The 26,948-nt window shown below is 40.0% G+C and overlaps 1 protein-coding gene across 3 annotated transcripts in view; it reads left to right on the forward strand.

The window, feature by feature from the left end:
* MYO5A (myosin VA) overlaps positions 1-26,948 on the forward strand; it is a 214,827-nt gene that overhangs the window by 184,610 nt on the left and 3,269 nt on the right. For 2 of the 3 annotated variants that reach the window (XM_084640741.1, XM_084640742.1), the window contains exons 29-38: positions 260-360; positions 3,095-3,293; positions 7,448-7,541; positions 15,530-15,676; positions 16,128-16,282; positions 17,612-17,701; positions 20,980-21,130; positions 21,901-22,183; positions 23,126-23,300; positions 24,690-24,770. In XM_084640741.1, coding sequence (XP_084496867.1) covers positions 260-360; positions 3,095-3,293; positions 7,448-7,541; positions 15,530-15,676; positions 16,128-16,282; positions 17,612-17,701; positions 20,980-21,130; positions 21,901-22,183; positions 23,126-23,300; positions 24,690-24,770 — 1,476 coding nt within the window. Of the gene's footprint in view, positions 1-259; positions 361-976; positions 1,058-3,094; positions 3,294-5,064; positions 5,140-7,447; positions 7,542-15,529; positions 15,677-16,127; positions 16,283-17,611; positions 17,702-20,979; positions 21,131-21,900; positions 22,184-23,125; positions 23,301-24,689; positions 24,771-26,948 lie in introns of all 3 variants that reach the window. The other variant, XM_084640740.1, reaches the window with a different exon arrangement.

Here is a 26,948-nt window from a genome sequence, read left to right on the forward strand (position 1 = left end):
CACTTGGTAGATAGAGTTAGAGATAGAGATATTTCAGTGTGTTGTGAGGGGTACATTTTAAAAGATATTTTGTCTGTATGGCAGGTAGAGACAATGTACCAGATTCTGCTACCCCTTCTCTCCCAAGCAGAACTGTTCATTTCAGTGGGGGTTACACAAGGAGTAAGGTGCTATTCAACTTGAGTAAAGGTTGCCAAATCTAGCCCTTCATTAATTTGGAAATGTTAAACCTTACCCTGGAACTGTTTTTTCCCCACAGAATACTATGACAGATTCTACAATCCTCTTGGAGGATGTACAGAAGATGAAAGACAAAGGAGAAATAGCACAGGCATATATTGGGCTAAAGGAAACAAACAGGTATGTTTTGTATTTATTTTGCTTATCATAATAACTTTGAACCCACTTTTGCCTCACTTATGCTGTACCATACTTCGAGTTGCATCAAGATGAGACTAAATTCCCTAAATGCATTTGTATTTGGGGTTTCATTATTTTGCTGGATAAGACTGCTATTTTCAAAATTCAAATTAATATTCTAAATACTAAGATATAAATGCAAAATCAAGCTTCCTGGGGTTTCCATCATCCATGCCTGTAATTGACGCTGGAGCTTAAATTACCTTTGTATGATTACCTCTCTTTTGGTATGTGTGACATTCCTCTTGTCTCTCGAAACATTTCACTAGCACTTGTCATAGCAATTTATTATTTCGCATGTTTTGTAATAGTATGAAATGCAGTGAGCGACACTGTTCTTTAACATTCAGAACAGAATTGCTCAGTTAGTGAAACTGCAATCAAGTTTATCAATGTTTTACTAAGTAGCTTTAGAGCTGTATAGATTAAAATGTTGTCTCGTGTCTGCCTTTCATAAGTGAAATTTAACATTTACTTACCTTGTTAATGTGTCCTCTCATCATCATCATGTATCCCTTTTGTGTTTTTTGTATTTTTTAAATATTTTGCTTGGAAGACAATCTCTTCAGGACTATCATATGCTGAATGAGGATGGAGAACTATGGCTGGTTTATGAAGGGTTAAAACAAACCAACAGGTTACCAGAATGGGGTTTTCTTCATTTTGCATTCTCTCTTCTTACTAACTGTGCCCCCTGCTATGGAATTGCTTTAGCTGCAATGTTTCTTATGCACTAATAGTTCAGAAATAATTGATCATAATCATTTTCTACAAAGAGTAGAAGAATTACCCAAAGCCTGGTCTGTGAACCGTTCTATCTACCAAGGCATGCCATTAAAAACTTAAGATGGCTGTAACAATGAAAATATGATCCAATACAAAATGTGTACACTGAACAGAAATGGACAATATAAAACACCAGCAGTTCTACAACTGAAATGAAAGAGACTTTGTAACTATGTTACTTGTCTACCTTCATGTTGTGTCTGGAAATGTTTTGACGTATTGTTTTTCAGTTTGAAGAAAATTTAATGATTTAATTGATTTTTAATGCTATTATTTAAATAGCTTCTGTGTACTTTTTATTTTCTTTTAAAGTTTTTCTTGTTTTTCTTATTTTGTCTGATGATAAGTAATTGTACACAATCATCTTGGAGGGGGCAATACTAAAAGAAGTGTCCATTCAAAATGTAACTTTCAAACATAGAAAGAATTTTTCAAATGATCGGGTGGTGTGCAAAAGTATGCGTACAGTCACTGCCACACCTGAAAATGTGTGGGCAGACTGCTAGTTGGGCATTTAATTGGCCAAGTGCACACAGCATCTTGTAAGCGAATACAGTCACTCATTCATAGCATGTGTTCATCTTTCAAAATTTTTGTAGAATGTCCATAGTCTTCCATTTGTGATAACCCATTAGTTTTGCATTGTTTTTAATCCCTATACATTTACAGAACAGTAGCTACCAAAACAGATACTTAGTAATGAATGCTATTAACTTCTGTAATGTCTTTCCTTTTCTTATGCTAACAAATCCTAAACCTAATCTTCTTTTGTAAGTCTGCTAAGCATTAACTTAGAATAGCGAATGTAACGCAGAGAGGGATGGAGAGTGGTCATTTTGCATCTTTTGTTTCTTGTCCTAGCGCTATATAGTCAACAAGCGTTAGAGCAAGAGGCAGAGAGCTTTTTGTAAGGAAAATGACTGTTTGCCTTCACATGCTTGTTCAATGTAGCTACCAGCTAACTTGTCTGCCTTATTCATATTTAAACCCTGAAAGTGTTTCTGATAGTGCCAATGTCACTATTAATGCCATTTCCTGTGTGTACATACCCCAGAGAGTGAGTCATAGCACTCAAAGGGTACGTCTACATTGCATCTGGCTTTCAGCAGCCGCTAGTGGTGTGTAGGGTAGATTTAGCCTTATACTGCCTGACAAATATGAATTCATTCACACAGCACTCATTTGAAGTAAGCAACTAGGTATTCTCCCCATTTCACATTTGGAGAATTTGAGACATAAATGATTTCCCCAAGATCAAAAAGAGAGTCAGAGGTAGAGCCAGGATTAAAACCTAAATTATTGGGTCCTAATCCTGTGCACCATTCCCTAGCTCACATTTCTAGCACACGTAATAACCCTCTATTAAATTGTCTAATGCATGCTTAAATATTGAATCAGGCTGATTTGTGTTCATTTGCAGTTCAATGTTTTGGTTTCTCACTGAACAGAGTTAACCTGGAAAAAGATTTCTCTATTAATACCATATGGGCCCTATTTTAAACAAATAAAGCATCTTTAAAATCTTATTTTACCTATTTAAACTTGGAAAATGTTCTTGGCCCCCATAGAAACATCACTAGACAAAAGAGATTTACAGATATGTTGCGTGTTATGGCATGTTTTCAGTACTACCAGTAAATAGTACTTGCTCAAACACAGAGAAGATGCAAAGCAGTATCAGCATTACTGTGCTGTCTCCCATTGTTTGATTGTTTGATAATTTAATCAGAAGGCATATTGAAGGGTTTAAAGAGTACTCTGCATTTTTCATTTTTCCTTGCAAGTCAGCAGCTAAATATCTGCACAGCAACTAAAGCTTTAGACTCCTGGTGAGAATTTGGGATGTTAATGCTAAGTGTCTCGCTCAAATCTTGCTGGGTTTTTGTAGGCTCCTAGAATCTCAGCTTCAGTCCCAGAAAAAGAGTCACGACAATGAGCTGGAAGCTCTCCGGGGTGAGATTCAGAGTCTGAAGGAGGAGAATAACCGCCAGCAGCAGCTTTTAGCACAGAACTTGCAGCTGCCCCCAGAAGCTCGGATTGAGGCCAGTCTACAGCATGAGATCACCCGGCTGACTAATGAAAACTTGGTAAGGGAGATACTTCTGCAATGTAAATGCTAGCAGATGTAGAGAGAGAGATACAGAGACACATATACTGCCACCAGTTTTCAAGCGGGAAACTCCCAAGGTTAATTGCATGTTTGCAGTAGATTTTTGCAGGTAGGGTAATACTATAATAGATGAAATGACAAAATTCATGCTGTTGGGGTATAACATTTCAGCCCCATCATATGAAAGACAAAATTTCTCTGGTATGATTTTCATTACCAGCTCTGTGCTGTAGGTAACTTTTTAAATCGCCTGTTACAGTTCCACCACCAAATTGAAAGGAGGAGTGGGCTAATTATCTGACATCTGATGCCCCCGCCCCCTTTCTAAATACTGTAAATCATCTCTAATAGGAAATTGTTATCCCTGGAGTTTATATGTAAACTTCTACAAAGTATTTGCCCTGGAATGCACAAAATTACACGAAGTGTCAGGTGCTTTTAGAAAAACTCTGGGGGAAGATAAACTCCTAAGTGCCTTGGAAAGTCTCTATCTTCCTCATTCCCACCATCTCAAATTACATAGGTCAAACAAGGCACTATATTCTCTGTTTGTTCAGTTTATGTTGGAGGAACAAACATTTTCAAGAAGTCTCTTGACCAAATGGGGTTAACTCCCTCCTTGGTTATTTGACAGCATTTTTGTACGAATGAAAGAAGAACAGATTCCTTGGCCTGTCACCCTCTTCTCTTCAAGCACATGCTTCCTGGCATACAGGGTTCCTAGCAGATTAATAGGGGAATTTTCTCTGGGAGCTCCATACTGACATATTGCTGGCACATTGTCACTCATTACCCAAAAATCTTTCTCCTGTAATGTTCTTTACGTAGCAAACTGAGTTGTGTTGCTTTTAAGAAGAAAGGAAATTTTCCTACCTGTGCTCTGACACCGGTGGCCCCCTATTCTAAACAAAGTGAGAGATGTTCTTTCCCATTTCAGTATATCACAGCCATTCTTAATATAGGGTTATATTTGTAGTGTCTGAGGTTTTGACAGAAGGTGATGGGCTGAAGATAGTGGTCTTGGAAGTAAGTTTATGATTGAAGGCTTTTTACTAATTTATCCCAGAAATAACCTTACCCCACTGGAAAAATTAAATGATCAAAAGCTTTTCTGTCTGTATAGCTCCTCCTTTCAGATCCTTAGTCTGTATTTTGGTATTTAGCTACCTTTTAGAGATTGCTACTCAATGGATTCTAGCCTCCCAAGCCAACACATAATCACATAAGTCCATCCCAGAGGAATTTCCTTTTCGCATCCAAAGAAGGGTATATTACTTGCCACATTTAGACTCATTCTTTAGGAATCTGCTTCTGCTGTTACAGAATGCCAGGTTGACTGCATTCTTCTTCTTTTCCACTACCTGTTGGGTAAAGTGGGAAAGAATTAGCAGCATTCCTTGATGTGAACTAAGGATCTCAATGTTCACTACTCTCATAGTCAGTAGTATTAGTGGGGTTTATAACCTTCTGACATAGGTTCTCGTCTACTCTTACTCTCACTGTTATATTATTAGTGATATTCATAAGAATTGACTCTTTAATAACTAGCACTAATGTCAATTCATCTAAATCAAACATTGTCTATGGGCAGATGGAGGGAACTGCAGCAGGACATAAAATCTAGCCTACCAAAAAAAAAAAAATTAGCTTCTTAATCTTGTTTTAACCTGACTTGGTTTATACAGTGTTTGCTGAAATATTAGGGTCAAAAAGGGAGGAGGAAAAAAAATCTGTACCTATTTTTTCAGTTTTATGAGGAGTTGTATGCAGATGACCCCATGAAGTATCAGTCGTATCGGATTTCACTTTACAAACGGATGATTGTATGTAGATCATGTTTTTCTGTTGTTTTGTTTGCTACTTCTGGAGCACTAACTGAAGAGCAAGCTGGCTGCCTTTTCCTCTCTCCAAGGAAATCCTCTACAGAGAGCTTCACCATGTCAACTTTCCCCCCACAGCTTTTGTTGTCAGTCTTTAGTGTCATTTGTGTAATCTTAATGTCTCTTTTTGACACAGTTTGTTACTAATCTGAGTCTTGTAGCGTGATCAAAGCAGCCTAATTTTGAATATAAAATTACATTTTAGGATCAAAATTGGCATTCTGAACATAAAGCTTGTGATGCTAAAATACTTAGTTTCCAAATTTTCTCTTTGCTAAAAATTTTAAAGGTGAAATATTAAAATCTGATTCAGGAAAATTGCAAGTTGGTCCTGCAGAGACTGACTGCTATATATAGTGCCTACTAAAATGAATAGTCCTATTGAAGCCAGTGTTTGTTAATAGGATTACTCACAGTTATTCATGTTAGTGAATGATTGTAGCATTTGGATCCTTCTATGAAACTGTGGAATCGACTTGTGATAAAGGTGGTGGAATCAAAATACTCTACTGAATGCTTACTCTGTTTACGTTTTTTAATTAAGATTTTTATAAAGAGCAAAAACAAAGGCGAAAACAGGAAAATAGAAATTCATTTATGGGTTTCCAAATGAGTGAGAGGCTCACAACTACTTATTTTGTATAGATGAACTATAAAAGTGTCTTTTTTGTTTGTTTGTTGTGGTGCAGAAGTCAAATCCCTTGGTTGAGCTTTTGAAAGCAGCCTAGTGGATTTAGACACACATCCTTCTTTAATTTTAATAAAAAAAATATTATATCTGGAGATAAGAGAGTCAATAGGAATTTTTTGTTAACTATTTTATCCACTGCTTTGAATATGAATGCCCGCTCTGTCCTATTGGCTAACAGACCTTTAACCTGACTCCTGCAGTTTCATCACATTTTAGGTGGTAAACTCTTTGGGGCGCAAATATCAAGGCCAATTTTATACCTGCTTCCCACCAACTGTCAAAGACCTGTTAATATTTTCCACAACATTTAGAGAATGATAGCATCTCTGATGGGTGCTTCTGGTTCAGAATGTACCTGCTACCTCTGCCTCACATTCCTATTAGTATAATAAAGAACCAAGATTTAATGAGTGTCGTTTTTTTTTCAAATGCTTTCAAACCCTTAATCTGAAATGACTTGAGTTTTTCTGTGTTAATGTAATCTTCAAAGACTTTCCACAAATTATTTTAAACTTTTTATTGATATTTTTTAATCAGCGCCGCAATGTGCATTACAAAATTACAAGATGGTAGGTCCCTTTTCCAAAGCACTTGCTGTCTAAGGGCTTGTCTAAACAGCAAGTTAGTGCACAGCAAGTGCAGTGTAAATCTACAGTGCACTAGCCTGATGTTCACTAAATCACCATGGGAACTCTGCTACAATGCACTAAAAGTTCCATAGCTTCAAACAGCAGGAAGTCAAAGCATACTGTGAACTTTTAGTGCTCAGTAGCAGGGTCCATACAGCAACTTAGGATATGGCAGGCGAGTGTCCTGTAGATTTATGCCCCAGCTTGCTGCGTACTAACTCTCGGTATAGTCATGCCTTAAATAAGAGATAGCACAGTGAGTGTATTATTATTACTTCTTCTTATTTGTATAGTGATTGTACTTAGGAGCTAGTCATGGACTGGGACCCCATTGTGCTAGGCGCTGTACAAACACAGAACAAAAAGATGGTCCCTGCCCCATGATATTACAGTCTAAGTAAATGTGATGACAGCAGACAGATGGTGATATGGCAGAGAGAAAGCATGAGGGTTACAACAAATATCATGTGTTTTATAAAGCTGAATTTGAGTCTTGTACTCCCCCCCCCCCTTTGAAAAAAAACCAAAAACAACAAACCTAATCCATTTGTGAGGCTAAAGGCAGGCCTGAGGGCAGGAATAGAGGGTGCAGAAGTTGAGGTTAGCAGTGTAATGGGAAGCCTTGAATAGATGTGTTATTATACAATCTCTTCCACTCACCATAATCACTGACCAGGGTATGTGGGCATCCGCAAAATATATCTGCATAAGAGTTCTGCCTCCATCACGCTGCAGCTTGACAATATGTTTGATAATGTTTGGCTTGAATTTTAGGCAGTGTACAGGCTTGCAAATTTCAGCCAGATGGTGGCATTTCCTTTCAGCTTTTCTCGCAGTCCCTTTTGTAACACTAATAGTGTTAGTCTTGTTTGTTTCACGTGTAATAACATTTGTCTAGTACCTGAATCTTATCTCTTATTTTAATGTACAGGATTTAATGGAGCAGCTTGAAAAGCAGGACAAGACAGTTCGCAAGCTGAAAAAGCAGCTGAAAGTGTTTGCTAAAAAGATTGGTGAACTTGAAGGTATTTATAATGTTTATGTGTGAGAGAGAGACTTGTTCTAACTCCTGTTGAACTCTTTGGCACCAAATGTTTGTATGTCATTATTTAGTAAGGCAATGAGTCTTAAACAGTGTAAGCCAGTTATCTTAGCATAGAAACTGAAGATCTACTGAGAGGTCTGTGTGCGTATTGAAGGCAGCGTATGATCCTCTATAATGATGTCTTCTAAAGTAATAGTTAATATTGATTGTAGCCTTTATTTTAAATTGAATGAATTGATAGTTCTGTGGTAAATTACAATGAGTCTGGCTCCTGTTGCTACAGATTAAAGATAAATAGAATAGAGATTTGGAGGCTCTAAGAACACACGAAGAATGAGGACAGTAACAACAAACAAAGTTTAAAAGTAAAAAAAAAAAATCTTGTTTGTTTTTTAAGTTACACTACATACCAATTTACGCAACCGGAGAGAATCCATGCACTGACCAGTCCCACATCCATACTCACATACACAAAGATTTCATAGAGTTGGGTGGATCTCTCAACAGATAGCCATCGAGACAGGTGGGTGGTTCCTGCTGGGGTCATCCTAATGAGGTCTTCCAAGGGTCTTGGCACTTTTACCCAACCAGGGAACATATTTTATATTGTTGTTCTGACCACACCTAATACCTTATGCGTATGCATGAGGGTTCAACTGTCTTTTCCTTATCTGTACTTCTACACCCCATGAATATTGGGGTGCCCCATTTTACATAGGTGGTCATCTTAGTTCCCCTTATTCTCATTAACATCTGTGCACAACAGAGTCCATGGTAACCTGCAGTCAAAGCAGGACATACCATGATGTTACAATTAGGTGCCTTGCGGTCTAGACGTGTACATTACAACATGTTTCCCATAATATAACCTATTGGCCCATTCTTTTCAGTAATCTTTTAACCTTAGTGACATAGCGTTAGTCATAGGTCACCCACTAATGTCAAGTGTTCTTAAGCCTAAGGCCTAGTATGACTAAGCTAAAATCTTACAGGCCTCAGCCTGTGGGCCTTGTGTTCCAGCCATGCTTTACATATATACCTAAAATACACTTATCCTAAATACCTGTGAATCTTATGCTTCTGTAATCCTACAATTTAAATCTATTTGGCATACATACATTAGATATGAAATAGCATATGAGTAGACCATAACAATAAATGAACTAATTGGTTACATGGTATAAGATGAAGAGGGAAAAATGGGTGGATGTTTCACTGAAAGGAAAGACCAGGTTGATTGCAAAACACCACACAGTTTGTGTTCTCTATTTACCCAACATAGTATGCAGTTTTTTGCCAAGAGGAAAATATTTCTGAGGAGGAGCGTGATAAATATAAATGTCCCACTTTATTTTGAAACGTGAGCTTCCCTAGCACTAACAGAGACATGCAAAGAATCTTTGTTTTTCTGCTTTCTGGTTTTCTTTTAATGTTGATGGTCATAATTGAATGTGAGTTTTCAGAAATATAAACCAAAGTTATTTTTATTTATGTCAAAGTGAGTATCAGTTTAGGATGTCAAGTCTGGTAACAATGAGTGTGTGATGTTGAGAAAGACAACTAAAAGTGTTTTTTTTTAATTGCTACACGTGATTGCTCCCCAGTTCCTTTCTGCTGTGGCATGGTCTGAGGCAGAACCCTCCAGTGTCCACCAAGTTGATTCTTCGGTGTCTAACCTGTAAATATTTTTTAAATTTACTGAGATAGTTTAATAGTTTTTGTGTGTGTTAGTTAAAATCCGGGAGTGTATGTGGAAGATATTATGCCTAGGATCTCAGGTTTCAAGAACTGTATCTCCTGCCCCGAGACTTTCCCAGTCAGCGACAAGAACCATCAGAAATGCCGTACTGCCTCAGAGAAGTGCACATCTCTTCAAAGTGTGACATCTACAGATCCTTTCCCAGCTGAACCTGGCAGGTGCTGGAATATAGACTTAAAATATTTCTGATGAATCATGCTCTGAGGATCTAGTCTGATCCGGCAGAGGCGTTGAGAAGCACACCTCCTAGCATTACAACCTCTGATATAGGGGCAGACAGGAGTAGAGCCAAAGACAACTCCTCATAGGAAACCTTCTCAGAAGGCAAGAATAAAATCCCACGTCTAAGAGGAGGGCTTGTTTCCCAACACCATCTAAGTTGGGTAAGACCTTGCACCTGGTCCAAAAGGCTCAGGATCTCATCATGGCCACTATACTGATTTCAGGCTCCAAAGAGCAAAGATGCCTTGATACCAGCACTATCAACAAGAGTGGGACCATCATTGCTACTGACCAGGGAGAAAAACCAAGAGGAAAGTTCAAGATGGTCATTGATACCAACCAAGGAGAAGCACTGAGAGCCCCTTGCAGTGATCATGGAGTTGCATTCTCATAAAGAGGCTTTGACGTCTATGGGCTTCTGCACTGGCTGCCATGGAGCACAAGGAGAACAGTCCTCATCCCCTGATTAGTAGGATGCATATACTACTCCAGAGGATATTATCCTTCTGTGTCTGCAGTCTCCCATCTTATCAGAGCTGGTCCTTACAAGAGAGAACTTGACACCATCAGTCCAGGGATGGTACAAAAGGAAAAGTCACTCTCCTATCCCTTCCACCAGTTGTGGCATTTCAACATCCATGGTACTGATGACACCACCCTTAGAGTCGGAGCCTACATTTTCCTCCTCAGGCAAATGAGGGACTGACATCATCCCTGTCAAGACAGGATGTTAGCCCAGATAGAAGATCCAGAATCTCCTGGCCCCCCTGGAAACCCCACAAGACAGGTACCCTCCTTGGGACTGATTGTACCCTATGTTATGGAGTCCTCCTCAGCCAATATTTGATGCCTCTCACTGGCTTCAGTGAGGACCCAGGCTCACCTTCTCCACCAGATAACTAACAGGCAGTTTCAGGACTCGTTAAGGAGGGTTGCTGATACACTCCAGATTCCTGTAGAGGAAATCCAAGAGACACCTCAGAAACTCCTTGACGTTTTACAGAGTGCAGAGTCGTCTGACATACACCAGCAGCATGTGCCCCTACTCCTAAGTTAGGGAAAAGAAATACTTAGTGCCATCCAAGGGAGAAGAATTTTTGTATATGCATCCAGCCCAAAACTCTTTAGTTGTACAAACTGCCACTGAAAAGAGCAGGCAAAGTTAATCAAGGTACGCTCCTTCAGATAAGGAGGCTAAATTTTTGGACCTCCTCCCTGGTAATTTACTTACTTTAACCACCTTGCAATTCCAAACAGGCAATTACCAAGTGGTAATTTCTAAGTATGATTTTGTCCATTACTCAAAATTTCCAGAGTTCATGGATAAGCTCCCACAAGAGGATAGAGCACTGTTTCAAGCCCTTATTGGAGAGGGTAGATTGATTGCCAGATCATCTCTCCAAGTTGCATTAGGTGCAGGCCAACACAGCCTCCTGATTGATGGTGATGGCTATCATCATGTACTGGGAGTCCTGGCTTCATTACTTGGGATTCCTCAGGGACATTCAATGTTCAGAGGAGGATTTGCCTTTTGATGGGAACAACTTATTCAGTGAGAAAATGGATGATTCATTGCACTCTCGTTGAAAGACTCCAGGGCAATCCTCCTGTCCCTGGGGATATACACACCACCACCAAAGAGGAAATATCATAGGCAACCTCACAAGCCTAGAAAGCAGCACAACCATTCTACCACCAGAGGGGCTGTGAACTGCCGCAAAATTGGCAGAGGATGCAGCAGAGCAAACATAATGCTCCTCCTTCATTCTCCTTCCAATCACAGCTGCCTTTTAAGAAGTACTTTTGATGGGATATTTGAGAGCTCTGAACCAATCCAGGTGCCATGTCCTTTGACTTCAGACCTCATTATTAAATTTGGCAACCGCCTAGCCTGTCTTTCCCATACCTGGCAAATGATAACAGATAAATGGGTTCTCGACATCATTCATTTTTGCTACATCATAGAGTTCCATTCCCCATCCCTCCTCAGGGACCATTCTCACAAGAGGATACTCACTGAAGAGGTAGACCTCCCTCCTTCAGTGGGGGCCCATAGAGCCAGTACCCCCTCAACATTGGGGAAAGGGGTTTTACTTGAAATATTTCCTCATTCCTAAAAAGAGAGGATGGAGTTCCATCTTAGATCTCCAACAGCTCAATGTTTTCATCTACAGATTAAGGTTCAGGATGGTTACCCTGATGTCAATAATTCTGTCACTAAACAGAAAGGACTGGTTCACAACTCTTGATGTGGAGGATGCCTATTTTCATATAGACATCCACCTCTCATGCAAGAGATTCCTCAGGTTTGCTCTAGGTTCAAACCATTATCGATATAGGGTGCTCCCCTTTGGATTAGCAACAGCCCCCTGGGTATTTACAATGTTGCTTTCAGTTGTGATAGCCCATTTCCATCACCACAGATCATCAGTTTTTCCCTGCCTAGAAGATTGACTGTTGATGGAGAAATCTAATTAAGAGGTACTGACAGCAACCTCATCCCTGCTCAGTCTTCTAGCATCATTGGGACTCTGTGTGAACACGGAAAAGTCTGTTTTAGCTCCCACAGAATTCACTGAAGTATCTCTGGACTCTGTCAGGGCCAGGGCTTGCCTCCCTCAGGACAGATTCCAATCAATAGAGAATCTGATCTCACAACTCACAGTGAGCATGCAGACATAAGCTCGCAGACAGAAGATCTTCCTGGGTCACATGGAATCCTGTACCGATGTAACATCCTTTTGTGAGACTTCGCCTTCATTGCCTGCCGGCTTGGGTTCAGACACTGTACATGCCAAGCAGACACAAAATGGACAAGTTGGTCACACTTCCTCTCAGAGTGCTGGACTCTCTAGATTGGTGGGAGAGCAAGTGTGCATGGAAGTTCTCTTCACTTCTCCCATCCCTGAGAAAACATTGATCACCTCCGTCTCCCTGTTAGGATGGAGCATCCATCTAGATGAGCACATAGTACAAGGGACTTGGACTCCTCGGGCATCCAGGATGCACGGAAACCTCCTAGAACTGAGAGCGGTGTGTGTGAGAGGCCTGCAAAAGATTCTGCTCATACTCTTACTGCTCAGACAATCCCAGCATATTCAAGTGATGTCAGACACCGTGACAACAGTGTTCTATATCAGCAAGCACCAGGGAGCAAGATCTGCCACCCTCCACCCCAGCCCGGCCCCTTTGCCATAGAGGCTGTCAATCGGTGGCGTAGATGTGTTCGTCACCAGATTACCATATCAGCAGCATACCTCCTGGGTATACACAATACACTGGCAGACAGCCTGTGCAGGCACTACTCCAAGGGTCATGAATGGGAACTACATGATTTTCTGGTGCACAGCATATTCCAGTAGTGGGCGTGTCTGTCTTGGGGCCCGTTTGTATCCCAAGAGAACAGGAAATGAAAGATGTACTGCTCCAGGAGTGCTCTAAGTCAGGACTCTCGTGGAAAAGTGCTTCTACACCTTTGGTCAAAGCATTTCATGAATGCTTTCCTCACCCAATCCACTGTAACATCTAGTTCTGAGGAAGGTCCAGCAGGACAGAACAGTGGTCATTCTCATTCTTAGATGGCTCAGGCAGTTTTGGCTTCCCAAACTCTTTTAGATGTCACTCATCACCCATCAATATCCTATCCATCCCAAACCTTTTAATCCAGGACACAGCAGGGTCCAACATCCTAATCTGAACTCCCTCCACTTCATGGCATGGGATGTGGATGAATGTTGAACCTAGAACAGATATCCAAACCATCCTTAACAGCAGCATAAAGGAATCTACCAGAAAGTGCTTCTCATCTAAGTGGAAGGGATTTTCCAGTTGATCTCTGCATCGCCAGATGTCCCCAGAAGAATCAGACATCCTACTATTTTGGGCTATGCTTTCCTTGAAATCCTCAGGTCTTTCCCTTCGCTCCCTGTAGGTACACTTGGCTGCTTTTAGTGCCTGTTACCCTCCAACTGACAGTCACTCTATTTTCACCCATCCAGTGACTGTACGTTTTCTAAAAGATCTAGTCAGAATCTTCCCAGTGGTGACAAGACCTGCTCCAACATGGGATCTTAATTTGGTTCTCTCATTGTTAATGCAGTCCTGTTCTCTCATTGTTAATGTAGTCCTGTTTGGACATACTTGCTGACTTATTTATTTACGAAGGTTACTTTCTACTGGCTATCACTTCGGCTAGAAGGTTAGAGAACTAGAGAGGCTGACCCACCATACACAATTTTCCATAAGGATAAGGTTTTGCTAAAACTTACACCCAAAATTTACCCCCAAAGTACTCTCTGAGTTCCACCTGAATTAAACAATCCACTTCCATGTTGTCTTCCTGAAGCCACATCTCCAGTGAGGATAAGCTTCCATACATTTGTTGGCTATACGATGGGCTTTGGAGTTCTACCTATAGAAAACAAAATCTTTTAGGAAATCTTCTAGGATGTTCTTTTCCCTGACAGAACGAATGAAGGGAAAAGCGATCTCTTCTCAGAGACTTTCTAGGTGGATTTCAGGCTGCATTCTGCTGGGTTACAAATTAGCAAATATCCCTCCTCTGCAAGGTGTGGGGGCTACAGCAGAGCTAAGGCAGCTCCGGTAGCCTCTCCAAGAAGTTCACCTTGTTGACATCTTTAAAATGGGAACATGGGGTTCTAGCTGAAGGTTCTAGCTTCATGAGACATTATGCCACAGTGCAAGCTTCTGCAGCTGATGCTTCCTTTGGCTCAGCGGTCCTTCAGTCATCGATACCACACAAATCCTTGCCCCCTCCCCTTAAATAAATACTGCTTGTCAGTCACCCACTGTGAAATACGCATAGGGACCAGCACTCAGAGAAGAAAGAGAGGTTATTTTACCATATATAGTCATTGGAGTTCTTTGAGATGTGTGGTCCCTATCTGTATTCAACTACCCACCCTCCTTCCCCTCTGCTTTGGATCCTCCATATATGATTCATGGTAGAGAAGGAAGTGGAGAGGCCTCCACTGACCCTTACACCCTCAGTTAAGAGGCCAAGGAGAGGAAGTGCACAGGCGCGGACCTATGTCCCTGCTAGTAAAAATCTTCTATCTCAGGCTCGCAGTGGAATACAGATGGGTATTATACAGCTCAAAAATCTCCAGTTAGATGCAAGGTAAATAACCCTTCTTTCTCATGAGCACTAGGATTCAAACTGAAGGTTGGATTGATGAAGGGAATAATGCATTTCATGCAAACCAAATTAGTCATGGGTTAACAGTCTGATTCTAAGCTAATGAAATCATTTCAAAACAAAGTTTAAAAGTGGTTTGCTTTTAAACAGAATTTGAACACCGTTGGGTTACGGTTGTAAATAGAGCCACACCACATTCAACATCATTTTCACAAACTGCCCTTCAGGGTATGCTTAGGTTCAAGCATAATTTGTGAAAATGATTATGAAATTTGTTTGTCCTTGAAACCAAACAAACTAGTGTAGAAAGGGATTGGTCTGAAATAGTTTTCAAACACCATCTCTCACTTCGTGTAACAAAGACATACCTTTAAGAATGCTAACATTTTGCTGAACAGATAATGGTGACCACTGCAGTATAATCCAGTATGTGACTAGTGCTATTTCTGGTTCTTACACTTTTGTTGATGTGAAATCCAGCAAATCAAAACTAATTAATTGCTTTGAATTTCTAAAAACAGTCTGAAAGGCCTTTTTCTCATCACTACATTGGGAGCACTGACAGGGAGGTTAACTTATATTAATGGGAGTTACTCACACACTTCCACTTTTCATCAAAGGGAGGATGTATTCCTATAATATGTTTATCAGGAATTAAGTCTCTTAGCACAATGGGAGTTGTACTGGGAGGTGTTAGGCTAAATCAAATAAGAATACTCCTTGATGACAAATGTTAGAGTTCTTGAGTAAGAGCATAGGAATTTCTGCTGTCGTGTAAAGCTTGCATTGGAAAATATTTTCTCAGGTTTTTTTTCTCTTCCTCTTAAAGTGGGCCAGATGGAAAACATTTCGCCTGGGCAAATCATTGATGAACCCATACGTCCAGTTAATATTCCACGGAAAGAAAAGGACTTCCAGGGAATGTTAGAATATAAGAAGGATGATGAGCCAAAACTGATCAAGAATCTTATTTTAGGTAAATATTTTCCTTATTTGCAATAAACAATATAGGAACCTGGGATTTGCCTTATCAGATCAGATAACTGATCTGCGTAGTTTGGTATCTTAGGTTTGGCAATGTCCAGTTTACCTAATATTTTGGAGGAAGGTGAGACTTCTCCAATGCACTAACTCAACTGTATGCATCTTTATTGTAATGTTATCCTTCTTCTTGCTTAGTATATCGAATATTGGCAATGCCTTTTGTAATTCTCCATAAAAAATTTTAACTGGCAAATATTTTTTTTCTGATCCAATAGCTTTGTCAGAAAAATAACACTATTTGTAAAATAAATGCCATTGGTATTCATTGGCCAGAACTATGGTGATTAACTGAGGATCTGCAGCTATAGTGCACATTATACCATCTGATGAATTTAGATTTGATGTAAAGTTCTGTGTGTGTGTGTCTTTCTGGTTTTTCCCAGATCTGAAACCACGTGGTGTAGCAGTCAACCTGATCCCAGGACTACCAGCATATATATTATTCATGTGTGTCCGCCATGCTGATTACCTTAATGATGATCAAAAAGTGAGGTCATTGCTGACTTCCACTATTAATGGCATCAAAAAAGTATTGAAGGTTAGTTGTTTCATGTCCTTTATGAAAATGCAACTTGAAATCTACTTTTGCTTTTGTTTTAAAGAATAGAAAAAAGGCTTTCACCAATTTGGCTCTTAGTTACTGGTTAGTAAGTCATTCCCACAGGTAACTGCCTATCACAAAAATGTTGTTACCTGTCCCCAGATCATAGCTAGAGTTATACAGAATTAGTTTCACAATATAGTAGAGACAGTTTGACTCAAAAGAACAGTAGAAGTTATATTAACCCTTGTTTGATCCTAAAGAGCTTTCATCCTGCCCTCCACCCGTGCATGTATAATTTTGTGCACATAGTCACTTGCACAACTCATTCTTTATAGAACCCTTCCAATCCTCTTCATAATGCCATGCTGTTAACCCATATACTCCCATTGCTGTTTTGGTTGGGAGATTCCCAAATGGTTATGTGTAATTCTAAGGACTGTTCTGTGAGCTGGTAGAAAGGTTGAGGCCAGTGAACATTAATATCCTTAAATAGATTACCCTATGTAATTTTTATCAGGGCATTTTTCAGTCATTAAACAAAACAGCTACCATGACTGAAAAGCATTTAAGCAATGCACACCTTCTGGAAAAGCTTTAGTAAACACCAGTTGTGCAGGAATTCAGATAAAGTACTTAAGACAATATATGAATAGTCTTGGGAGAACAATGTGTCTAGTTATATCAGTTACTGCATGTTCCCTAAAGTGCTTCAGATTTAATTGTTCAGGAACCAGTTTCTAGGTTCAAAGCAAGCCTGGGGCTTTGTTTTTTCTTGTTAAGTTGACGTGTCAGGTTTATTAAAATTGTTACAAAGTGGTAGTAAAAGACCTCCAAATTCTAAGTTATGTTTTTGCTCCCCCTGCTGTACATCTTTATCCTCAGTGTTGCAGTTTGCTGAAACCAGTCATACTGTAGCACAGTGAGTACTGGTAAGAGAAAGTGCAGTAACAAACACAATCACCTAGATTTCAGCTCAGTTCACAGGACGGGGAAATGCCTGTAAAATTGGAAAAGAAAAAATTGGTTTGAAAAATAATATTTTGAAACTTCTACGAGAGGGTAAAAATGAATTTCACCGTTTTAAGAAAACACTTGCCTTTCAAATAATGTTATGGCAGTGTACAAAAAGCTGTCAAACATCAACATTACTATACTGGTAAGTCTATACAACTACCAGAAGAAAATGCGTGTATAGTGTTTTATTATTTTTAATTATTTTACAATGTATAGTGTATAATTTTTTGTTCTATTTTAGTTTTTAACATTTTCTTTTTCAATTTTTCTTATGAATCCAAACTCAAATGTCTTTGTTTTTGTCTTCAGAAAAGAGGTGACGACGTTGAAACTGTCTCCTTCTGGCTATCTAACACCTGCCGATTTTTGCACTGTTTGAAACAGTATAGTGGAGAAGAGGCAAGTGCCACTCCTGTTCTGTTTTTTTATTTTTATCATATGATTCATATTAGACCTTTCCCTTAAATTTAGTGTTTTGTTAAAATGCAAAATGAAAATAGGTGCAACAGTTAATGTGCACTAACCGTTCAACTTCAAAGGTGGGTTCAGATATGGCATGGCTCACAAATGAGGCACATTTGATAGTGTCAAGCAAGTTCACAATGTTTTCACAGCATTTGACTGTTCAAAATAATTGATGATCTTCGACCAAGAAAGATAGAAGACTGGTATAGTAAGGGGCTTACAGACCAGATAGGCTTGCATAGTGTCATCATACCAGTGGTATCAATCTGTGTTCCCATCAGATCTCAAAGTTAGGCGGTATCTCTAAGAAACACCAAAGGGCTTTGGAATAGGTGGTGGTAAGTTAGTAGATGGCATTGCAAGTCCATAGTGAACCAGTGTCCCAGCATGGTGCTAGAGGGCATCATGCTGGAAGTGCCATCTTTCAGATTATATACAAAATTAAGGTTTCAGCTAATTTTGGTAGTTAAAGATGCATGGCATTATTTGTAAAAATAAGGATGTTAGCCCATTAGCCATGGTGTCCTGAACACATTTCAAGTAAGGTAGAACATAGTTATCCATCTGATTCATTCCTGCAAATTTAATTAGATATTATAGGAGGGATTCTCTCCATAACCATCCAACGGAGAATTCCCCAAGATAAAATTGGAGGGTGGGATCTCTCACCTGCCGCAAAGCTGGCAGAAGTGTCTCCTGCACCAGATGCTGCCCACTGCCACGCAGGATGTGGGAAGGAGCTCTACTCAGCTATGCTGAGCCTCCACTGGTATATGACTATGCACCAGTGGTGTACATTGGTGCAACTCTGGGGCTTTACAAACACACAGCAGGGCACAGACCAGCCCAAAAAATGAGAAGCTCTGACACTTTCCACCCACCCACTCTCCTGCACTGATTGGAGATTGACCCTGAGAGAGAATCTGGCCTGTATCTCTGTGTAGAAAAGAAAAGGAATAATTGTGCTGCCTTGCTCTAAGCTTGTAAACCCTATTCACATCTCACTCCAGAAGTGGCTATATTTCAATGCTGCATGAAGTGATGCCTCAGTGTAGTGTTTATATCAGTTTAATTTTCTAATGTACTCTGTAATCCTTCAAGATGAAAGGTTTTGTGATGGTGGCAAAATTATAGTTATCTGAATATTAAAAAAAGACATTTAAGGTACACACTATATGTAGATCAGTGCTACTCAAAGTGGTAGTCTGCGGACCGGTGCCAGTCCGCGAGCCATTGGCTGCCGGTCTGCGCGCTCATTGAAAACAAAAATTGCCAGTCCCCCACATCAGATAGCTTGAGAAGCACTGATGTAGAGTACATATGTTACACTCCCCCTGAGCATGGGTCTAAATAGCAGTGTAGACAGTGAGGCACTGCTGAGGCAAGCAAAGACATTCCTGAAGCCTCTGGATATGTACCCTACATGCCCAAGCAGTGCCTCTCCTGTCTACACTGCTCTGTTTTTAGCAGTGTAGTCTCCTACTGCCAGAGCCTTTCCCCGCCACAGTAAAAAGACTATGGCAGTGGGGCACTGCTCCAGTGCGGGGAAGCAGCAGGGCAGGGCTCTGGAAGCTCCCTGCTGCTTCCCTCATGCCAGAGCCTTTCACTGACACGCTGTGGTGTGGATGCAGCCTGCTTTTCATTGCAGTGTGTAGCTATCCTGCACAGTACTGCAAGAGGTGTGCAGTGTGGATGTAGCCTTAGAGGGAGGTCTTTAAATGCGCCTTTCTATTCATACAATTCTTTAAAGGCCTAGAAAGACTATTTGTGCAGCTAGAAATAACGGGGGCAAAGTAGTGGTTTATTTGTAACTTCAGTAAATGCTTCAGATTCTTGAAGTTTCAAGGCAGTGTAGCCTGATCTACAGATTATGTATTAATTATATTGATTACTTACGAATCCTGAGTTATCACTTCGAGGGTTGATAGTTTCTTGTCCCAAGACCAGGCCCAGTATTATTCAAATTATTATATAGTTGGAAACCCCAATGTCCACAGTTGCAACACTCACTGCAGGAAGTCTTCAATATATTTACAAATAGTTTATCAATACATTTACACAGTCACAAACACCCCAACTCAGTAAGGTAGAAAGAGATACTACAGAATGCACATCTGCACATCCATATACTCACACCATCCCTTGTAGAACAGCCTGAACTGTTAGCCTTCATGTTCCTCATCAACATCACCTTTCCCCTCATCACCACTAGCCATTATTCTGGCACCTCCCAAGGACTACATCTCCTTCTACTGCCCCTAAGGGCAGGTCTTCACTACCCACCGGATCGGCGGATAGTGATCGATCTATTGGGGATCGATTTATCGCATCTCGTCTAGATGTGATAAATTGATCCCTGAATGCGCTCCCCGTCAACTCCGGAACTCCAGCTCGCGAGAGGTGGAAGCGGAGTCGACGGGGGAGCAGCAGCAGTCAACTCGCCGCCGTCCTCATGGTCAGGTAAGTTAACCTAAGATATGCCGACTTCAGCTATGCTATTCATGTAGCTGAAGTTGCGTATCTTAGGTTGACTTTGCCCTCCCCCAGTATAGACCAGGGCTAAGAGTGATGCAAGGGTTTTTCCCCTTTTCCTTATTTGTATTTCCTTACCTTACTAATGTTGGAGTATCCTTTTCCTATAGGTTAACATATCAATGATCTCAGTTTATTATCATATATGTCAATTCGTTACCATGGCCCTCTTGTGGTTAGTTATTTGTAGATGTAGCTTATGTACCTGTTATGTACGTCAATTCATATATATGGTCGAGTCATGTTCCTGTGGTCAGAAATTCCCCTTAAACACTCTATTTTTAGCTCCCTGATACTTGGAGTTTCCGTTGGGTCATTTTTCTGTTTAAAGTTTATCTGTTCAAAGTTCATAGGCCTCAAGCCTTATGCTAACTTGCTGAAGCTAATATCTGACAAGATACAGGCCTGTAGGTTCCTTGCATTAATGCTGAATATAATGCAAAGCAGTGAATATAATAAAGGCAAGCTCAACCTATGATAGAAGTCATTTGATCCATATCCAAAATGCAAATCCAAGTGTTAGCTGCAATAGAACCAACTTTTAAATGAAATGTTTTGGGGATGTAAGCGGGAGAATGGGAATGGATTTTCAAAGGAGTATTACTCGCCTACAGTAAGAAAAAAATATACATGCTATTTTGTACATTGAAGCATTTGCTTCCATTGTCTTGTGAATTCAGGGATTTATGAAGCACAACACGCCTCGTCAGAATGAACACTGCCTCACCAATTTTGACTTGGCTGAATACAGACAGGTATTGAGTGACTTGGCTATTCAGATCTACCAGCAGCTCGTCAGAGTGTTAGAGAATATTCTGCAGCCAATGATTGGTAAGGCAAAATTAAATTCTTCTAACTTTCCAGCTATATTAATCAAAATAAATTTCTCCCTACTCAATGAGAATGTGGTAGTATATGATGTCATGTATTTTCCCTTAAATGGTATATTTATATTAAAGCACCCTACTAGTATTCTGTTTATAAATGACTAGTATAAGCAGAGATCAGGGAGAGAGAATGAAAGCATAACTCTGTTGCTACTCCCCCCCACACTATGACAGAATAGCTGGATGTACCATATAAATGCTTGTAATAAAGTAATAATATTGTCAGCAGTGAAGTAGTTAACAATGTTGATATTTAAATTCACATTTTTTTAAATGAAAATGATTTATTCTAGATCTCTAAGCAAAGCCCATTAAATTCATGTATCTCCCCTTAAGACAATATTGATATTTAAATTTTCACTTGGCTGCAGAGTCAACTCATCATTTAGATGAATGGAGCAGCTCTTAGCTCCACTGAAGCTATTGCTTATCTAATTGAAGACTCAGGAAAAAAGTACTATATTGAGCCACATTCAGGCTTTCTTTACAACCCTACAGACTAGGCTCTTTTTAAAATTGTAATGGAAACTTAACTTCGATTCTGCAGAAATTAGTGGGGGCAATTAGAAAAGATCTGGAATGGTATAGAATGGTGGCCAATAGAAAGCTCAGTCTACTACTTGTATATAAATATTAATTACTATTGTTTTGTAAAAATGTGTATATATTTGGGCATTTTTCAGCTATAGTAATAATGTTGTCAATCAAATGCAGTTTCAGGAATGCTGGAGCATGAAACTATTCAAGGCGTCTCAGGGGTAAAGCCACCAGGGCTGCGAAAGAGAACGTCCAGTATTGCGGATGAAGGGACCTACACGCTGGACTCTATCATTCGACAGCTGAACACATTCCACTCTGTAATGTGTCAGCATGGTATGGATCCGGAGTTGATCAAGCAAGTTGTCAAGCAAACGTTCTACATCACTGGGGCAGTAACCCTGAATAACCTCCTCTTGCGCAAGGACATGTGCTCCTGGAGCAAAGGGATGCAGATACGGTGAGAGAGCGCTCCATAGTATTTTCACTCGCCTCTTAAATGTACTGTTGGCTGTAAGAATGGATTTGTTATGCTCAGATAATTGTTTTGAATAATAGTTGTATTTCAGCATTCCATCTAAGAGAGAAGTGTGCCGGACTCCTTTATGCTGGTTTTGAGGGTTTCTTGCACTTAATATTTCACCAGGAAGTCATCATGTAATTTAGGGGTAAATCTTGGTTCCACAAACAAAGCTTCTGTAGGATGAAGTTGGGGGGAAACAAAATTAATTCCCTTTTATCTGCAAGTAAGGCTCAGCCCAGATGGTCAACACCTGCTACTGCAGAGTATGGGGAGGTGTAGCAAATGTTCCTCATTGCTTAACCTTGTCAGTTTGTGGCTCAGTGGACACATGATGTGTTCAGATCTATTGTCGTTCCTCTTTTTCCCAGTATGGGACACATTTTATTCATTTTTTGGTGTCTGTTGCCCAGTATATTCTGTTTGTATAGTGTTATCATATTCATCTCCTAAGAAGCTTTGAAAATCTCAGCCTAATATACAAGGGTGAAATCCTGCTTGTCTTAACTGCACAGAGTAGTCCCATTGAGGTGAATAAGGGGAACAGAGTTAGGCTGTACATCCAAACAGAGCCAAACAAGGAGGAGAAGCGGTAGATAGAGAGTGTTTGGCCATTATTTTCAAATATTCTTTGGAACTCAGGGTGTGAAGGCTTCTAATGGCACAGCATAGGGTTATTAAATAATTCTCAGGAAAATCAATTGAAGGGAGCTGCTATGGAAATAAACTTTACGGAAATTATAACTAGGTACTGTGTGAGGGAAGTACCCACAAAAACAAAATATGGGCATTAATTAAACAGAAAATCTAAAGCTCTTGATATTTGGTCAGACTTGAACAGTAGGAGTGAAAACATTCTTGGGGGGTTTCCTCTTTTAACAGGTACAATGTGAGTCAGCTTGAAGAATGGCTACGTGACAAAAATTTGATGAATAGTGGGGCTAAAGAAACACTGGAACCTCTAATTCAGGCCGCACAGTTGTTACAGGTGAAAAAGAAGACGGATGAAGATGCAGAAGCCATTTGTTCAATGTGCAATGCTCTAACTACTGCTCAGGTAATCCACCCCTTATCCTGACAGCTGTTACATTTATGCGCACCTCTAAACTGTGTTTTTTCTAGGCCTGCATGTGCTTCCATCTCAGAGATTGGGTATTTCTGATCATGTTGTTGTAAATAAGCATAATGAAAACAGAGGTCGAATGGGATAGTGGGTCCTCTCCCAAGGTCTGTGCACAAAATAGGTTCCAGGTTGTACTGCTTTAACGATACCAGTATAGTTAAGATGGCACGATCCCACCAATGTGGATGCAGTTATGTGGGGGGCGGGGAGTGCGATATACTAGTATAGCTAAGGGGAATAAGCTATACTGGCATAAAGGTCCTTTATACCAGTGTAATCCGTACTCAGGGTTGTACCAGAATAGTTAGTTCAATTGAAAAAACACTACAGGTGACTGAAATAGTTATATCTGTACAAAATCTGTGTAGGCTAGGCCTTTGACTCCAAGAATAAGAGATGCCTGTGTACCATACTACTACATTCCAGCCCAATCCCAATCCCTGCATCAGAAATGTAGACGTACCTGTTGCTTTTGCACTTTAAGAAAAAGTTCCAATTTCAGAAGTTTCAAATTTTATTTAAAAAAATAGAATCATGAAAAAAGTACAGAGATTTTTACTTAAGCTAAAGAAAGTTATTCTGTAACATTTGATGTTCCCCTTACTGATGTCTGTCTTTTTCTTGGATTGGGGTCTTCGTCCTACATTTAGGGCTCTAACTTGTTCCATTTAAAATCAGTGGAAATTTTACTACAGCCTTTGATGGGAACAGGATAGGGTCTGAAATGTAGGACCAAATTCAGGTAAAGGAAGTAGCAACACTTCCACTGACTTCAGTGGATGTAAGATATTATTGCTGCTGATTGATTGTCTTCTGGTAATTTTCACAGTGTGGTAGGCACTGCCCACACATGTGTCCGGCAATAGTGCCTGTCCCAAAGGACACACAATCTAAGAAGACAAGTGATATATGAAGGATGGAGAGAGTGAGCGAGCACTAACCTTTACATTTTAAAAACAGTCGTCAACCTCTGATCTCCTCCTGTGCTGGTATTAGCTGATCAATTTCGTGTAGCTGTCATGGAAGAAGTAGGAGTTGCCAGTGTGCCAGGATCAGCTGTTTAATAATATTGTACAGCTATGTATTTTCACATAAAAAAATATAAAAGGCTTGTTTATTTTAAATATGTGCCTTAATTTCTTATAGCATATAGTAATTTCTTAAATGAGTAAGAAAATTTCAAATGCATTGATTTGAAAAAAACTGTAACCAGCACTTGTAGACAACTAATTTAGAAAGATATTTTTAAACATTAAGAATAGGATGCATATATATTTAATTCAACAATAGACTGAAACCAAGAACTGTTGTTTTTCTTCACAGATTGTAAAAGTTTTGAATTTGTATACTCCAGTTAATGAGTTTGAAGAAAGGGTCTCAATATCATTTATACGTACGATACAGGTAAGTCTGTTTTTTGCCCCACATATTGTTGAGTTAGTTCTACAGGAGCTCATGCTCAAATAAATTGGTTAGTCTCTAAGGTGCCACAAGTACTCCTTTTCTTTTTAGGAACACATCAGTGAGCCAAAATAAGTGTTGTCATAAAGTACAGTGCAATATTCAAAGTAAAGCAGGCTTGTCAACTACATTTTCTTTTCTTCTTCTGTAATACAGATGTGATACCAAGACATTTACCATATATACTTATTCATAAGCCGAATATTTTTGGTAAAAAAGTGACGCATCAAAGAACGGGGGTTGGCTTATAAACAGGTCTACACCAAAATTTGATGATTTTAAACTCTATGAAATCATTGAATTGAATATCTAATACATTGTCATTTTGTTTACCTGGAGTTTCTGCAGGCATGGAGCCCCTCAGTTCCCTGTGGCCGCGGTTCGCCGTTCCCAGCCAATGGGAGCTGCAGGAAGTGGGAACTGAGGGGCTCCATGCCTGTGAACGCTCCAGGTAAACAAAAGGTCCCAACCCGCCAGCAGCTTACCCTGACAGGCCGGGAGCCAAAGTTTGCCAACCCCTGAAATATAGGGTCAGTTTATGAAAGTGTCATACAGTTTTTACTATTTTTACTTATCCATCTTGGGGGGTCGGCTTATAAACAAACGGGCTAATGAACGAGTATATACGGTATGTTTATTGTAGACTGTCACAATTTCTGCTACGATTTGCAGATTTAAACTAATGTAGACTTTATAAACTTTCTATCACTATTTATTTTTAAAATGAATTCTAGGTACCTGATTTTCAGAAGATGACATAATTTTTCTATCTCTGTATCTTTATTTGTGCACACTCCACTATACTCACTTTTCAAGCATTAACATTTGTAAATGCAAGTGAGGAAATTTGTACACACCAAACCCATTCATTCAAATTTTTTTTACACAAGAGGTCAATTTGAGACTACTTTGAAAACTGAGCCATACATATCAGAAGTTCTCAATTCAGCTCTTCTAATTTGAAAAATATGATGAGAATTAAACATTTTTTGAAAATTCAGAGGAATACTGGCTAGTTAATTAATTTTTAAAATTATCTGGTATCTATTAGGGGAACAATAAGATTGATAAGGGAGATTGACAAGATACAATAACTCCTCACTTAACGTTGTAGTTATGTTCCTGAAAAATGCTACTTTAAGCAAAATGATGTTAAGCGAATCCAATTTCCCCATAAGAATTATGTAAATAGCAGGGGTTAGATTCCAGGGAAATTTTTTTCACCAGACAAAAGACTATATTTTATATATATATACACACGTATACACAGTATAAGTTTTAAACAAACAATTTAATACTGTACACAGCAATGATGATTGTGAAGCTTGGTTGAGGTGGAGGAGTCAGAGGGTGGGCTATTTCCCAGGGGATGCCTTACTGCTAAACGATGAACTAACACTCGGCTGAGCCCTCAAGGGTTAACGCGTTGTTGTTAATGTAGCCTCACACTCTACAAGATAGCACAAATGGAGGTAGGAGACACAGCATGGCAGAGAGAGACAGAGACACACATGGGGAGAGGGGGGGTGAGACAAACACTGTGTATGTGTGTGTGTGTGTGTGACGTGCATTGTCCCTTTAAGTACGCTGATCCCACTCTAAGGACACTGCCTTTTTAAGTAGATCTACAAGCTCGGTCCTGAGCCCTGTTTTATGTCCCCCCTTCCCCCCGCCCTGTGGAAATGGGGGGCAGGAGCAGTGGGAGGGGGACACCCTGACATTAGCACTTCTCCTTCCGCCCCTGCACAGCAAGCAGGAGGCTCCTGGGAGCAGCTCCAAGGCAGAGGGCAGGAGCCGCAGCAGCATATGGCAGTGGGGGGAGGGACAGCTGCACTGCCCGGCAATTGATAGCCTGCTGGGCGGCTGCCACACAAGGAACGATGGGGAGCTGATCGGGGGCTGCTGGGCCACCCTGGTTCCAAACCCCCCTCCCCCACTAGCTCCAGCGGCTGCTCTTCCTGCAAGCAGTGAACAAAGCAGGCAGCTGCGAAACAACGTTATAAGGGAGCATTGCGCAACTTTAAACGAGCCTGTTCCCTAATTGATCAGCAACGTAACAATGAAACAATGTTAACCAGGACAACGTTAAGTGAGGAGTTACTGTAAAACCAAAATAAAACA

Source organism: Lepidochelys olivacea (genome assembly GCF_965140295.1).
Source record: "Lepidochelys olivacea isolate rLepOli2 genome assembly, chromosome: 10".
Taxonomy (NCBI): Eukaryota; Metazoa; Chordata; order Testudines; family Cheloniidae; genus Lepidochelys; species Lepidochelys olivacea.